This window comes from Canis aureus, chromosome 5 (assembly GCF_053574225.1).
Source record: "Canis aureus isolate CA01 chromosome 5, VMU_Caureus_v.1.0, whole genome shotgun sequence".
NCBI classification, from domain to species: domain Eukaryota; kingdom Metazoa; phylum Chordata; class Mammalia; order Carnivora; family Canidae; genus Canis; species Canis aureus.
In genome coordinates, this window is record NC_135615.1 from 14,388,504 (window position 1) to 14,405,843 (window position 17,340).

At 36.2% G+C, this 17,340-nt stretch overlaps 1 protein-coding gene across 19 annotated transcripts in view; it reads left to right on the forward strand.

The window, feature by feature from the left end:
* ARHGAP12 (Rho GTPase activating protein 12) overlaps nucleotides 1-17,340 on the forward strand; it is a 154,384-nt gene that overhangs the window by 92,632 nt on the left and 44,412 nt on the right. For all 19 annotated transcript variants that reach the window (XR_013379334.1, XR_013379335.1, XM_077896892.1 and 16 more), the window contains 2 exons: nucleotides 6,875-6,936; nucleotides 9,781-9,862. Coding sequence is in view for 17 of the 19 variants with exons in the window: in XM_077896892.1 (XP_077753018.1) it covers nucleotides 6,875-6,936; nucleotides 9,781-9,862 (144 nt within the window). In the remaining 2 variants the exon portion in view is untranslated. The remainder of the gene's footprint in view (nucleotides 1-6,874; nucleotides 6,937-9,780; nucleotides 9,863-17,340) is intronic.

A 17,340-nucleotide genomic window follows, 5' to 3' on the forward strand; every position in this document is an offset into this window, starting at 1 on the left:
ATCTTTTATGGTTCATACCACATATTGTACACATTTCCTTCTGACATTGCTCAGGTGGTTCCCCCGCCTACAACATCCGTGGCTTTTCCATACTTAAAGTTAGAAAAGCTTTTAAGACTGGCTTAAGGGGCCTTGCCGGACTAATGTTAGCCTAATAATGATCTTTTCTTTTTTTCCTGAATTTCCAAGTCACTTATCCAGTAGTGTGAACGTTACCTCATGTACCCCTCATTTCCCTACTGAGATTTTAAATAAACTCCTACTAAAGGATACATAGTGACTACTTTTCTCTTTTTTGTCTTTTGCATTATTTAACACTGTCCTGGGTGCATAAGTATTAAATATAAAAAGTGGCGGTGTCGAGAATTATTGTATGAATCTAAGGTGTTACTACAGTACTCTGTCTTACCAGTACATTTAGAAAAGAGCAGAAATCTTTGTAATTTATTCTAAATAGAGGTAATATATAATTGCCAAAGAGACTATAAATTATTTACATGTTGGTAAAAAGGAACCTCTAGGTTAGCTTAGAGACATGAAGTTGCAAATGTTTCACATGGAGTTAAAAGGACAGTTTGCAAATTATCTCCTAAACCATTTTACCCCTCCCAAACCAAACATTAGTTTGACAGCAAACTGGACCATTCTGGACTCACGATACCCCCTGCTGGCCCCCACAAGGAACTGCCTCATCAGTATTTTTCTTTCATTCTTTTGTCTTGGAATGAAAGTTGAAATAGCTTTGTGAATTCTACCTGAGTCCATTCTTTTTCACCTAAATATAGAGCTCTCCTTTCCCACTCCAGAGGGCACCTCTTCCATGCCGCCTTGCCTCTCCCTGTGGAGGCTTTTGCCCTCCTTGGCTTTTCCATCTCTTGCTCCTCTGTTCCCTCTTCTCAACTTGAGCTATTTCCATTGAATCTCACCCATGTTTCTCCCTCTTACCCAGTTCATACAGGGAGATGTCTTCCCTCTGTGAGTTAAAATCTGGTTCGTATGAAGGCTTGCTAGTAAGAAAAAGGAAGCTACAAATTTAGGAACAAAAATAACACTGTAATCAGTGTTAGCTACCTGGTGTCATCTTAAAATCTTGCAGATTGCCCACCTACCTCTTCAGTCTCTTCTGTATTATTTTTATTAAAAGCTTTATTGAAATGTAATTCATATTGAAATGTAATTCAGATGTACAACTTACTGACTTAGTGTACAGTTACATGGTTGTTTTAATATATTCAGATACATCAGATAGCCATCATCACAGTCAATTTTAGAATATTGTCATCTCAGGAAGAAACCACATTTGGTACCACCCCTCTAGCTCCATGTCTCACCAAGCTCTGAATGACCAGGACTCTACTTTGTGTCTCACTAGATTTGAGTATTTGGGACATTTTGTAAGAATAGAATCCTATAGGGACCCCTGGGTGGCTCAGCGGCTGAGTGTCTGCCTTTGGCTCAGGTCATGATCCTGGGGTCCTGGGATCGAGTCCCACATCGGGCTTCCCACAGAGAGCTTGCTTCTCCCTCTGCCTGTGACTCTGCGTCTGTCTCTCTCATGAATAAATAAATAAAAATCTTTAAGATATAAAAATTTAAAAAACAGAATCCTATAATATTGGTCTTTTTTGATAGACTTTATGCACTTAGCATGATGTTTTCATATAATCTAATCAAACCAGATTTAAAATTCCATTTCTTAATATTAAACATGTTCATTTTTTTCTTGTTTCATTTCCAATTTTCAGATACATTATTGTTATTTTTTGTGGCCCCTTCAAATCCTTTTTTTGAAATAGCCAGCATATACTTTTTAAAAAGATCAGTGTTCTGTTTCTGTACAAGTTCAGTGTAGGTTAAATAGGATTTTATGGCTGATCTAAGAAAAAAGCTGTTTGTACAAGTGTGTCTATGACTGATGAGCATTTTTTTTAATTTTTTATTTAAATTCCAATTAACATACAGTTCAATATTAGTTTCAGGTGCACAATATGGTGATTCAGTACTCTTCCACACATATCCTGGTGCTCATCACAGCAAGTACACTTCTTAATCCCCATCACCTAGTTCACCCATCTCCCCATCTGCCTCTCCTCTGGGAATCATCAGTTTGTTCTCTATAGTTAAGAGACCATTTCTTAGTTTTGCATCTCTCTCTCTCTCTCTCTCTCTCTCTCTCCCCCCCTCTCTTTCCCCCTTTGTTTTATTCTGTTAAACTGCATATATGAGTGAAATCATATGCTATTTGTCTTTCTCTGATTTATTTTGCTTAGCATAATACTCTCTAGCTCCATCCATGTCATTGCAAATAACAAGATTTCATTCTTTTTTTTATGACTGAGTAATACTCCAGATAAATGTGCATATTAAAGTTTCCAATCACTGAATGCTGAATAAAATTTTAGAATATATAATTTGGAAATGAGTTTCTGACCCTGTATTTCCAATTATGGCACTAAAATGCATTGGAGAAAAGAATGGTTCAATACTTTCTTTAGCAAAAGCATTAGTGGACATTTTTGCTCTTTTTTTTTCCCTCATTGAATAATACTTTCTAAAGCCTTAAAAAAAAAAAACATGACTTAAACATCTAATTTTTTAAAGCTCTAGTTCTTTAAAATAAATACCTTTTTTTTTGGAGGAGAGGGAGAATGAGAAAGAGGGAGGGGCATCGGGAAAGGGCGAGAGAGAATCTGAAGCAGGCTCCACACTCAGTGCATAATTCGATGCAGGGCTTGATCAATCCCTGAAATCAAGAGTTGGATGCTTAACCAACTGAGCCACCCTGGTACCCCTAAAATATTTTTTTTATTGAGGTGCAATTCATATAACAGAAAATTAGTCGTTAACCATTTTAGAGTATACATTTAAATGGCATACAGTATATTTACAATGTGTGCAGCAATCACTTCTGCCTGATTTCAGAACATTTTCATTACCTCAAAGGGCAACCCACACCTGTTAAGCATTCACTCATTTATTTCCCCATCACCTTTTCCTCTTCCCTGGCAACTACTAGTTTGTATTCCCTCCCTATCAACTTCCTGTTCTGGAAGTTCCATTACCCTGGTTCTTCTTCAACTACTAGATCACTGTGCCAAGTTATTTAACTTTGTATTAAAAAAAACCTTATAATTGCATGATTAACCAAAGATAAGGATTTTGATGGGTTGTATTGATTTTGGTATATAATAATTGTTAGCCAAATTGGAAATGCCTGTTTTACTAAATGAATACATTGGAAATTCTGGCGCCTACACAGGCACCTGGGTGGCTCATTTAGATAAGCATCTGACTGTTGATCTCAGCTTAGGTCTTAAGTTCCAGCCTCATGTGGGGCTCCATGCTTTAAAATAAAAAATAAAAAAATTCTGGAGCCTGCAAAGTGATTATGAGCCTGTGGAAATTTTCTCAGATTACTTAATAGAACAAACATTGTCTTGTTTTCCTTCCTTATTAGGATAGGATAATTTAAGTACAGTCATTTCAATTAAAATTTAAGCATATTTTGCCAGTCCTTATTAAAACATTTCTGCTATTTTTAATACGAACTTTCCTTTGGAGTATCAACTATATTTAGACTAAGAAATACTATGTGTGAATATGGGCATTTTTTTTGCAAGATTTATCAAAATATTTTTATGGATTTTTTTTAATGACCACAAAAACATCGGTTATTTTTGAATCCTATTAAGTAGTGAAAGTACACCAAATAGTATGTTCAAAATCTGTCTAAATTTTTCCTCCAAATCTTTCACCTGTATAGCCAAACCTTTTTTATTCATCTGCCTACTCAGCACTTTTATATCAAATTCAGAAACATCAGTGTTTATTTTTAAAGATTTTATTTATTTATTCATGAGAGACAGAGAGAGAGAGAGAGAGAGAGGCAGAGACACAGGCAGAGGGAGAAGCAGGCTCCATGCAGGGAGCCTGATGTGGGACTTGATCCCAGGTCTCCAGGATCACGCTCTGGGCCGAAGGCAGGCGCTAAACCACTGAGCCACCTGGGCTTCCCAACATCAGTGTTTAAAAGTTAAAGCTTTATTTTGTCTATCACCAGCCTTCTTTTATATTCCTTTCATGCAATAGTACTGCTAATTTGTTGACTAATTACAACAGATATATATTGTGAACATCAAGTACATGCTGTAGGCACTGGTTGTATGGTCCTGTGGACAGCCCAGTGAAGTAAGCAGTGAATAATAACAGCATGCTGTATACATTGGTCATACGGTCCTGTGGACAGCCCAGTGAAATAGATTGTGAATAAAAGATATGTAGTTGTCCTTTGCATTAAGTGCAATGACAGGAACAATCTGGGGGCAGTGGTAGATAATGGAGGGGTAGAAGTGCTCCTACCTGAGAGTGGTCTGGGAAAGCTCCTCTAAACCAGTGTCATTGAAACTGAGATATCGCCATCTAGCCAATTGTTGAAGCTTAGGAGTTTTCCTTGGATCTTCCTTCTCTGACCCTCCTCCTGTCCAGTGCCTGTCAGTTCTGTCTTTTGAGTCTCTCAAATTTGGCCCCTTGTCACTTTCTCACTGTCGCTGCCCTAGCTCCATCTCCTGTGCTAATTACTAGAATGTGTTCTGCTCAGTTCCTGTTTCAACACCCTTTCTCACTTCATTTATCGCACTCCCTTTTTTCCTTGCTGCTTCACCTCACCTAGTACTTCGAGGGAAATGAAGGGCCCTCAAATACGAAATGCTCTTTCATTTCACTTCTGTACCTTTATACTTTGTTGTTTTCATCTCCTGCTGTCACCATCTAGCTAATTCCTTAGCTCAGGGATCTCCAGGAAGCCTTTTCTTCACTCCCTCTCTCCATACCTTTCTCATCACACTTAACCCATGTTGCATGCTAAATGTTTTTGTATTTGTAAATTTTGGATGTGGCAAATTTTATTCTTATTTTATGTTCAAATTAGAGTGCTTAATACTTAGAGCATTAGTCCTTGGGTCTTAATCCCTAAGAATTTCATGAGCATTCTGGACCCTTGAACAGTGTCTAGACTATCCACACATAATTTTGTACCAGTTTCAATTCATCCATTGACTCAGGTAAGAATCCCTAATACAGAATCTCTGTCTCATCCTCAAGCTTCTGTGCTCTGTCACTATTGCTTCCCTTCTACTTTTCTTCCCTTGTTCCACTTGTGCCTCAGTTCTTTTGTCCTGTACAATTCCAGCTTTGGCATTTTTACAGATGTGATTTCGACTCTGGTCTTCTGATTCCTGCTCCCCAGCTCACATAAGCAATGCCATCCTCTCAGATTAATGTTTTACTTAGTTCTTGTATCTTTGAATGTTTTTTTTTTTTTTCCTTCCTGCTTCTGAGAGTAAATTGGAAATGTTCTTACTTAGGATCTTGTGCATACTTATCACTGTGTGATGTTTTTGTTAGGCAATAGAGAGCTCTTAGAAGTATCAGACTTCTAAGTATCAGACTTAGAAGTATCAGTGTATCTAAGGAGATCCAGCCTATGCTTTTCAAAAAAATTATAGTAAAATTTCATATGACTACTTCCCAAGTTCCGTATACCACAAATGAACCAATATTAATACTCTGTCAGCTTTGTCTACAGGTGAGAAGTTTTATCAGGCTAGGCAAAACTTTCAAACATTATATTTTATTTTTATTTTTAAAATTTTTTTTAAAGATTTTATTTATTCATGAGAGACACAGAGAGAGAGAGGCAGAGACATAGACATAGGCAGAGGGAGAGGGAGAGGGAGAAAACAGGCTCCATGCTGGAACCCCGATGTGGGACTCGATCCCAGGACTCCAGGATCACGCCCTGAGCCAAAGGCAGATGCTCAACCGCTGAGCCACCCAGGCCTCCCTCAAACATTATATTTTAAACATTATTAGAAAGTACCCCAAATTAGTTAATCTCCCTTTCAAGAAAGATGTGTCTTTTTCTAATGGAAGTACATTGAGAAAATAGCTGAGATATGATGAAATAGAAATAAATTCTGAATTGGGAATATTTTTTCTATGTTTTTGTATATTTCAGTTGAAGTAACATTGCTCTGTCATGCCCTTAAAGTGCTTACTAATATTGATGATTGCTATAGACACCAACTCATTGTCTTTAAATTCAGTTGAGTTTAATGTAATGAGAAGCTAAAGCAATGAGAAAGTGCTTCCTTCCTTCCATCTGGAGGAATTTTAAGATGACTATTAACTTGAGCAAAGTGGCTTTTACCTTCATGGGGTTTGGTGATAAAGCTTTGCCACTGTTTTTGCATCAGCTAACTAATATATCTGTATTTTTCCAGAGCCCCAATTCACCATCTGAGAATATGTTTAGTGAAGTACATACTGAGTTTTTTAATGCCACCTTAAGGCCAGTACTATGCATAGTAACATTTACTTTTGAGTAATGTATTAATACAGTTACTGCATTTGTTCTGGCTAGTTATTTTTACATTTTGACAAAGCAGGTTAATATCTTAAATAATTTTCAAACTGTATTGCTGAAAAACCCCCAGCAAAGTAAATAATTCCTTTTTGAGGTATTCATCATTATAGCATTAGATAACTTTCTTTGAACAGGAAGTCATAAATCATTCTTCCAGTGCTGACCGGTGGTGTTTGTGTGGAAATCTAATTTGATAGCAAAGTGCCTTATGGCTGCCAGGACTTAAGAAGAGGAAAGGTTTAATTGTAAAATTACTGAAAATAACTATACAGAAGTATTAGGAAATTGTATTCCTAATGTACTTTACTTTAGAAGTAAGCATATTACATACTGACTAATCTTTTTAAGCTAATTTTTAGAGTACCAGATCATTTTGACTCAATCATATGTAAAAATTGGACCTCATTGTCTATATGAATTATGTATAAATGATATTACTCTGTTCCATAGGGTCAAGAAAAATATGGATTATTAAATGTAACAAAAATTACTGAAAATGGGAAAAAAGTTCGGTAAGTACAAAAATCACTAATGTTCTGACATGTTTTATTTGATTGAAATAAAAATTATGAATATAGTTATATTCTAGTAGAAATGATAAAAAGGTTTCAAATAATGTATTTTCTAATAAGTATGTAGATTGTCATGAAATGTATGACTGAGCCACCCATGTGCCCCTGAAAAAAATTTTTTAAATAAAACTAATGCTTTCTCAGAATCCTCTGCTTTACCACCTCTGAATTTAATATTATCTTAAAAAATGTGTCAACACAAAGATTGTGTTGCATTTTGGACTCCTTACCTATACACGATTTTTTAGCATCTTGTAAATGATTCGGAAAATACTGGTTCAATAAGTTTGCTGACTCTTCAAATGTTGACATATCTTATAATATCAAAGAATTAACAGATCAGGGCAGCCCGGGTGGCTCAGCGGTTTAGTGCCGCCTTCAGCCCAGGGCCTGATCCTGGAGACCAGGGATCGAGTCCCACATCAGGCTCCCTGCAATGGAGCCTGCTTCTCCCTCTGCCTGTGTCTCTGCGTGTCTCTCTCTCTCTCTCTCTCTCTTTCTCTCTCTCTCTCATTCATAAATAAATAAAATCTTAAGAATTAACAGATCAGTAACATCATCAGAAAAGTCATTAGATATTGGAAAATTGTCAACCTCACAGTGGCAGATATGCTAGGTTTTCCAAAATTCTGCTTTCCCTTTGAAAGCTTCAATTTTTTTGTCAACAAATACTGTCCTTTAAATGACAGACTCACTTCATTTATTTTTGAGATAATATCTACCTGCCAAATACTCAGCTGTAAATAACCATAGTGTGACCATCGGTCATTTTTATTTTCCAGGAAAAAAAATGTGACTAATTCTGTTCGTAACTCCATTACACGAGTGCTTCAGTCTTTGGGGCAACTATTGTTAATTCAGTATTCAAATATCCAATATTCTTCGGTATAATTACTAGTTCTACAGTTTTTCTAGTTTTGAAAACTAAATTCAAAAAGTTTATTTAAAGTGGAAATATATTGATTTTACTATTTTTTCAGAGGAGGGAGTTAGTAGATACTCTCTATAGAAATAGAAGATTGAGTATAAAATAAACTTCCAAATAAAAATAAATCCCTTCTTGGGACACCTGGGTGGCTCAGTGGTTGAGCGTCTGCCTTCGGCTCAGGATGTGATCCTGGGATCCAGGATCAAGTCCCACATCAGGCTTCTTGTGGGAGTCTGCTTCTCCCTCTGCCTGTGTCTCTGCCTCTCTCTCTCTCTCTCTCTCTCTCTGTATGTGTGTGTGTGTCTCATAATAAATAAATCTTTTAGACACTCATCCACTGAGCCACCCAGGTGTCCCAAGAATGGGGATCTTAGACTGTTCACTTCAGGGGGAAAAGCATTAAGTGCCATAAGATGGGGACTTAAAATGGTAAAAACTGTGGATAAATCTACAATAAAGATCTAATCATTAGGAATAGCCATTCACCAAATAAGTAGCAGTAACAACCATAAGTAAAATCAATAGGAAATAAAAGGAAAAATAGAAACTCAATAGAAGTAAACTTAATTTCACTTTTAATCCATGAAGTTCAAGTATACATAAAATAATAAGATAGGTCTAATTGATATTAAATTCTACATTCTGAAAATAGAGAATAAACCTTTTGAGTGCCTTTAGAGTTTTCAAAAACTGTCGGTATGTTTGGCAGTAAAGGTAGGCCTTAATAAATTTGTAGTAGACATATTTGACATTCATTTTAGCCTGACAATCAATTGAATTCCCTTATAAAGTAATTATTGGTTGTCTCTGGAATGTGGATTGAAGGAGAAGAAATGGGGAACCTTCATCTTTATACATTTTTATATTTAGAGTTTTGATATATATGTGTTGATTTTGTAATTTATGACAATAAAAAAAACCCTCATCTTAGTAACCCCAGTGATCAGTGAGTATGTAATTTATTGTACCTAGTATCTACTGGTTGTACCTAGTGTCTACCACTTACCTAGTGTAGCCTTATTAGGGGAAGGGAGATAGCCAAGAAACATAAAATAATTTGTATCTATAAAGAATTAGGTGAAGGATCCCTGGGTGGCACAGCAGGTTTAGTGCCTACCTTTGGCCCAGGGCGCGATCCTGGAGACCTGGGATCGAATCCCACTTCGGGCTCCTGGTGCATGGAGCCTGCTTCTCCCTCTGCCTGTGTCTCTGCCTCTCTCTCTTTCTGTGTGTGTGACTATCATAAATAAAAAAAAAAAAAAAATTTTTTTTTAAATTAGGTGAGGTGAACATGTTTGCTTAGTTTTTTTTTTTTTTTTAATTTTTATTTATGATAGTCACAGAGAGAGAGAGAGAGGGGCGCAGAGACACAGGCAGAGGGAGAAGCAGGCTCCATGCACTGGGAGCCCGACGTGGGATTCGATCTTGGGTCTCCAGGATCGCGCCCTGGGCCAAAGGCAGGCGCCAAACCGCTGCGCCACCCAGGGATCCCTGTTTGCTTAGTTTTTAATCATGAATAATTCTTGCCAGATACAGAGTTCAAGTAATGCTACTTCAAAATAAATTGGTACCTTTGATTGTCAATGTGCTGGATTGCTATGTGGACATAATTATGTATATAACTATTCTAATAATATATCTCTATTAGCTTCATTTGGTTGGGGGCCTTGATGGTCAGTTTGGAACCATAAAATGAATGTAATTCTGTTAGCATTATGTCCTCAGTAAAAACAGTGAGAATGTCAATAATGAATGTAAATCGTGGACAACATTGATAACTAGGTTATATGTAATTTTTCAGTTTGGTTGGAAAAACTGAATAGCAGAGCTTTAGTTGGTTGTCTTTATAATTACAGAAAGAACTGGTTGTCTTCTTGGGCCGTGTTACAAGGTTCCTCTTTACTCTTCACCAAAACTCAAGGAAGCAGCACAAGTTGGGTAAGTATTTCTTCTCTTTGTTGGATTTACAAATTTAAATTATGTGGATAGTCGTGCACCTAAATTTTGTGAAGTATTTCAGAGTTCTAGCCACAGGTGGTGTGCAAATAAAAGTAAAGTTTATAAAAGACGTGTTTTGACTTGTAACCAAAGAGGAGGGCTAATCAGAAATCTGATTAGTTGTATTAATAAAATCAACAGTCTGTTTTATCTATTGAACTGAAAGGTGGGCTTACTACTTGGACATTCTAGAACAAAATATCTCTCTTAATTCAGCTCCAGGATATTACAAGTTTCCCCTGCTGTCCGAAAGCATAGTGCTTCTATGAACCCTTGTAAATTACCATTAATTTATATGGAAAAATTTTTGAGCATTCTAAACAGCCCCTCCCCCCACAAAAAAATCTCTTTGGGGCTTTTCTGATACCTTAGGATATATCTCCCTACTGGATGTACAAAGGAGCAAAAATACAGATGCTCACACAGTCAAAACTATGGTACATTGATGCTAACTAACATGCAAGAGTGTGGTTTCCTGAGAAGGAGCTTGGCAGGCCACTTTGGTGGCTCAGGGTGCGAGCTGTCTTCATAATTGTTCACTGCACAACAAACATTGAACACTCTTCTCACTTTTACCTTTTTTTATTTTTATTTTTTAAATTTTTTTTACTGGAGATCAATTTGCCAACATATAGCATATCACCCAGTGCTCATCCCATCAAGTGCCCCCTTCAGTGCCCGTCACCCAGTCACCCCAACCCCCCTCGCACTTCCCTTTCTACTACCCCTTTTTCGTTTCCCAGAGTTAGGAGTCTCATGTTCTGCCACCATTTTTACCTTTTTTAATAAAAGTAAAAACGACTCATATTTGTTTTGGTTAGCAAAACAGGTACTAATGTATGTCTTTTGTGAAAGCAAAGTGGTGTAATGTGAACTTTCAAAAAGCAGGGGACACCTATAAAGCTTTCTTGTGCTTGTGAATTAGCTGATTCAGATATTTAGTCAGAAAATAAGCAGAAATATATCAAGCCCCACCTTGAACTGTGATCTGATCTTTGGATACTAATCAGTGATTCGGGTGTACATGTCTATATATAAGGTCAGCCAGCTTTTAGAAGAATAAATGTCCCATTACTTGTGGGATTTTTTTTTTTTTTAAGATTTTATCCATTTATTCATGAGAGACATGGAGAGGGAGAGAGAGGCAGAGATAGAGGCAGAGGGAGAAGCAGGCTCCATGCAGGGAGCGCAATGTGGGACTCGATCCCCGGACTCCAGGATCACGCCCTGGGCCAAAAGCAGGCGCTAAACCTCTGAGCCAGGCAGGGATTCCTACTTGTGGGATTTGGAAGTGTTTTATATATCTCAGTGTTTACTATTGTTACTCTTCAGTTAGTTTGTAATACAAATACTATAAAAATTACAATTTGTGACATATAATAGCTACACTTTTTGAATGTTTACTATGTATCAGGTACTGTATCAGGGCAGAAGTTTATCATCCCCTCTACCCCTTTTATAGTTGAGAAAATGAGGTATAAAACAGTTAAGAATCTTGCTGAAGGTTGTATACTTAGCTAGTAAGTGGCAGATCTAGGTGGCAGTTGTCTCCAGAGTCTATGCTCTAGATATTTCCAAAAATTTTTGTAATTAAGTTTGAAAGGTCAGTGCTTAAATAAAATTTTAAATGAAATCAATCTAATGTCTTTAGTCTGCTTTATCTCGTACCTTAGCCAATATTTTCTTACATTTACTGAATGTCTTTAAAATTAGCAGGACCTATGGATCTTATATTTGATGAAAAAGAAATCCATTTTTAAAATTCAAGCAGATTCTACTCATCTATGTTTATAATGCAGCCATTTAACAATCTTCAGAACCAGAAATGTCACAGAGCATGTTTGTCCACAAATACTTTTGGTATGGCAACCCCAAAATCTTCTTGATTGGGACTAAAATGAACATTCTAGATACTTTTTCTGTTTGCCTTACCACTCCTTTGATTTGCTTCATTGTTTAGTCAATACAGTGGAACTGACCTGTGATATACTTTCCATATTTAAAGATTGAAATTTTAGTTTCACTTACCTTAAAGTAAATTGATAATTATGTGTTTCTCCTTTTTTTCCCCCTGAGGTAAAGCATGTGGTACTTTTTGTTTGTGTTACTGCATTTCTACAGGGTTATGCAATTATTTCTTCTTCCTACTTATGGCTCAACTTTTATTTGAAATTGAGTGTAGGAAATGAATTAAGAGGAATGGAGAAGCAGAGATTAATAAGTAATCTTTTAAAAAGCTGGATAATGGTCATTTTTTTTGTAATTTCTGATGCTTAAAGAGCAGAGGTTGTGGTGTATACCAATAAAAGAGCATTGTGGTAAGAGGCATCATTTAGGTAGGCAGACTTGCATGCTTTTAAAAGAAAACAAAAAACTTCTTTTTAAAATAAAAATTTTCAGTGAGTACATCAGCATGTGATTGTTAGTACCTAAGGCTGGTTGCATTTTATTTAAGGTTTTTCTCTTGAAGATCTTACATAATTCAGAACTCATAATTAAATCTAATCCTGACAAATCCTGTGAGGTATTTCTGTTTGTCAGCTAAAGTTGTGTCACTGTGTTACCATGTGGCAATAGCGGAAGCATAGTTTAAAATTCACTGAGCTAGCCAATTTTGAAATTGCAGATTTCTTAATGAATTTTAATTATAGGGATTTGCTATTTGAATTTTTGTCCTTAAATGAAATTTTGCTAACATATTATGAATAATACAGTATATTATCATTTCAGATTAGTATAATTAAATAAAAATACTCCTACTGTATTTATAGTCTCAATAAAAACTAAACAGTTGTGACAAGTGATAACATGCTTGGTTGTGCAGTCAATTCTTAATTTTTGTTTTATGGCAAATTTAAAGATGACTGTCTTGCTTTATCTTTTTGTATGTAACACCTATGAAAGGATTGAAAACTAAATGGTCTAAATAAAAGCAAGTAAGATTATTCACATAAGTGTGAAAATGTGTATAATGTATTTTGGCATTATACAACATTCATAAATATTAAAAATTGGTAATTATGTAAGAGGCTTCTTAATTCTGTTAATGCAACTGTTAAAAAGGAATTGAAAACAACAACAACAACACCATAGTTTTGTTTCTATACTCAGCCACCAAGTAGATTTGTTGTAGGTAAAATGTATCCTGTTTGTATAATGAAATCACACCTTACCTGAGGATGAGATTCTAAGGCTAGTATATAAGCCAAAAAGACAAAAATCAGCTATAGTGAAAATTACCCTTGAGTATCTCCTTAGGAAGGTGGTATTAGTAGAAGTTGGTCTGTAGCAGAGCCAGTTTTTGCCTTTGAGGTTGGAAGAGATTGCTTTTCCTCCAGTTGAATTTGATGATGTATATTATCGTTGTTGTTGTTTGGTTTATGTTAAGGGGCCACGTTACAGACGTTTGGTTCTTTAAAAATTAGTTTTCACACTTAGTGCAAAAACCTATACCTAGATCCACTTGAAGAAAGATCAGATTCACATCTTTTGCTCACTCCAGAGCATATACTCATTGACTAAAGGCTGAGTAAAGTCACCCACACTGTTTGAAGTTGTTTTTTGTTTTTGTTTTTACATAATTCGCACTTTGTATTTAGTTTTGGTTCTATGGATAGTTAATGTTGAGTAAACAGAATATACATATGCAGTACGCAACTCCACTATATAAGATAAATTTTACGTGGATGCTGTTGATCATCGAGTGAGCCTTCCTTTCTCCTTTAGGCTGGACACATTCCAGTGTTTTCTGTACAATATTACACTGGATTGTGATATCAGTAGCCTAAATTATAGATTATACATGCTTTTTTCTTACTTATACATGCTTTTTTCTTACTTCATTTCACCTAGTTGGTGCAACAGACATAAAAGCCTGTTTTGTTCTAGGCATTGTGTTAAGTTTTCCAATTTAGAAGTAAGTAACAGTCTTTGTCTTCGTGGCTTCTACTGTAATGGGGAAGACCAAGAAGGGCACAGTGACAATATGACATGACCTTGTGCTCCCTTTCAGATACCATTCATCATATTCTGGATTGTTAACAAAAATCACCCCACATATATCACTAATTATTTGAATTTACTTAGACATTCTTTTAAATTTCTAAAATTTGTCTCTTTTGGGGCTAGATAATTGTGTCATAGGGGCTCTCCTATAAATGGTATGGTATTTAGCAGAAGACAGTAGCATCTCCACCTCCAGTTGTGACAACTACATGTATATCTCTAGACATTGTCAGGTGTCACCTAGATTGCCTGTGGTTGAGAACCACTGCCCTAGAGGAAGGGGAATGTAGGGGCCACTCCCAAGAGAGGACTTAAGAAAAGGATACCAGAGGACATTGCCTGGCAGGTCACAAGGAGGAAGCTCAGGGATTTCTGAGGAGAGGGCTGAACAAGGTGGCAGTGGGCCAGAGGTACGCTGTATTTAGTACTCCTCAGGTCTTCTATTGTAAGACCTGACCTATCTAAGACAAGTCTGTTTAATGTAATCAAAAACATTCACCTTAAAAATAAAACATGATTTATGTAGTAAGAGAGTTAGAAAATATTCTGAGATATAAATGCTAGGGCCTTTACAAAAATATTTGGAGGTTAAACTTTGTGTTGTGTCTGCTTGTAGAATTGTATTTTCGTTGTAATTTGTTCCATATGCTTTTCTCATGTGTCATTTTGCCATTGTGCATTATTATGACATCATTTTCTTCCCTTTCTCCATCAACTCATTCTGCCAACAGGGCTTAGTCCCTGAGCTCTTGCTTTTGCTGCTTTTTTCTTGGAAAAATTCTGTCAGTCATTGGCCTGCATATGTGAAATCTGACCCTGTTTCAGCTGTCACTGTATGTGTTCTTGTTGCATGCCCTTTGCTACAATAATTTCATTTTCTTTGCCCCAGATATATGGAGGGATGTATGATAACATGGGACTAGAGTTTGTAAAAGGACAAATAACAAACACAAAATTTTGCCAACCATATTGAATGCATTTTTACCAGCATTCCATGCCTGGTCATTGTATTTGGTTGCTTTGTCATACTTGGTTAGTTATTTGTATCTTAGGCAAACCATTTCAAAGCATGTGATGACCAGTTAAGTACATTGATTTATCATGCGACTAATTGTGCACATTTAAGTTTTATAACTTTTGAGATATACCATTTACTTAGGATGTTATCTTTGCCTTGTTGTAGCTATATGGTTAATTAAATGTCTTTTAAATGACAAAAGGTACTTAAGACCGAGACTATAGAATAGTTAAAATTTTTGTGATTGTTATTATGATTCCACTAATAAAAATTTCATATAATACCTAAACTTTGTTTTGATTCCACTAATAAGTTGAATATAATTTCCTAAATACTGTTTTGTTATAACAAGTGCATTGTTTAAGTCCATGTTGCTAGCTGAAAAGATGAAGTCAACCCATTTATATATTTATTTTTTTAATAATAAATTTATTTTTTATTGGGGTTCAATTTGCCAACATACAGAATAATACCCAGTGCTCATCCCGTCAAGTGCCCCCCTCAGTGCCCGTCACCCATTCACCCCCACCCCCCACCCTCCAGCCCTTCCACCACCCCTAGTTCGTTTCCCAGAGTTAGGAGTCTCTCATGTTCTGTCTCCCTTTCTGATATTTCCTACCCATTTCTTCTCCCTTCCCTTCTATTCCCTTTCACTATTATTTATATTCCCCAAATGAATGAGAACATATAATGTTTGTCCTTCTCCGATTGACTTATTTCACTCAGCATAATACCCTCCAGTTCCATCCATGTCGAAGCAAATGGTGGGTATTTGTCATTTCTAATGGCTGAGTAATATTCCATTGTATACATAAACCACATCTTCTTTATCCATTCATCTTTCGATGGACACTGAGGCTCCTTCCACAGTCTGGCTATTGTGGACATAGCTGCTAGAAACATCGGGGTGCAGGTGTCCCGGCATTTCATTGCATCTGTATCTTTGGGGTAAATCCCCAACAGTAAAATTGCTGGGTCATAGGGCAGATCTATTTTTAACTCTTTTTTTTTTTTTTTTTTTAATTTTTTTTATTTATGATAGTCACACAGAGAGAGAGAGAGAGGCAGAGACATAGGCAGAGGGAGACGCAGGCTCCATTCCCTGGGAGCCCGACATGGGATTCGATCCTGGGTCTCCAGGATCGCGCCCTGGGCCAAAGGCAGGCACTAAACCACTGCGCCACCCAGGGTTCCCTATTTTTAACTCTTTGAGGAACCTCCACACAGTTTTCCAGAGTGGCTGCACCATTTCACATTCCCACCAACAGTGTAAGAGGGTTCCCCTTTTCTCCACATCCTCTCCAACATTTGTGGTTTCCTGCCTTGTTAATTTTTCCCATTCTCACTGGTTCAACCCATTTATTAAATGTGAAGTTACTGAGTAGTTACTGACATTATGAATAGTGCATAAAATATCACCAGGTTGTTGGATAAGTTCTATTTCCAATGAGAAACATAATTTGACTAGAAAATACTTTAAGAAATGAAATTTCCTGTAACAGATCTTTGACCTTAAGATTACAATTCATTAGCCCTTAAGGATTTTAAAACCTATAAACCTTTCAGTAAATAGGAGTGCTATTTTCTATTCTTAGTTAACAGACTAAGCAAAAATTTAACTTAATGAAGGCAAGATGGAGTGTAAGTCTATATTTAACATGAATTTTCTGCTACTTACTAATCTTTTCCTTATCAGGTTAACAAAATATAATAGCTAGCTAAGTGCTTTTTCTTTTCAAACCACCCTTGTCAGCTGTCTTCCTATTCCTTTCACAGTACCCTATTAAGTTGCTGAGGCTTTATAGCATCTGGCTCTAGTTATAATTTCTAACAAAGGCTGAATGAAAGAATATGGGGCTTAGAGTTTTCTGTTTTTACAGGTTACTGTTGTTGACAGCATAAATAGTCGATAAGGAAATAACTCTTGAAAGCACAGAATCAGGTTTAGAGAATGTTTATTAGGTGGAAAAGCACTTGATATCTTCCAGATATTTTTTATATGTATGTAAGAATATTGCCTTACCTTTTTGAACACATCATTTTACCTAGTCATATTGTCTAGGATTAATTCCAAGAAATGGAATTGCTAAAGCCAAATGATACACGTGTTTGTAAATTTGCAAATACAGTGTTACCAATTTTCCCTTTCTAGGCATTGTTCCAGTTTATACTCCACTTGCATATGAAGGCCTGTTATTCTATGAAAAACATAGTTTTTCATCTAACTTCTGGAATTTTTTTTCCTACATTGCTGGGTGCAAAAAGATTTTAGTGTAGCTTTATTTTATATTTTTCTTATGAAGATGGAAGTTGAGCCATTTTATTTCCTTTTCTATGAATGATATATTTATGTATTAGAGACATTTCAATTTTAAAGTAGGAATTGCTATTTTAT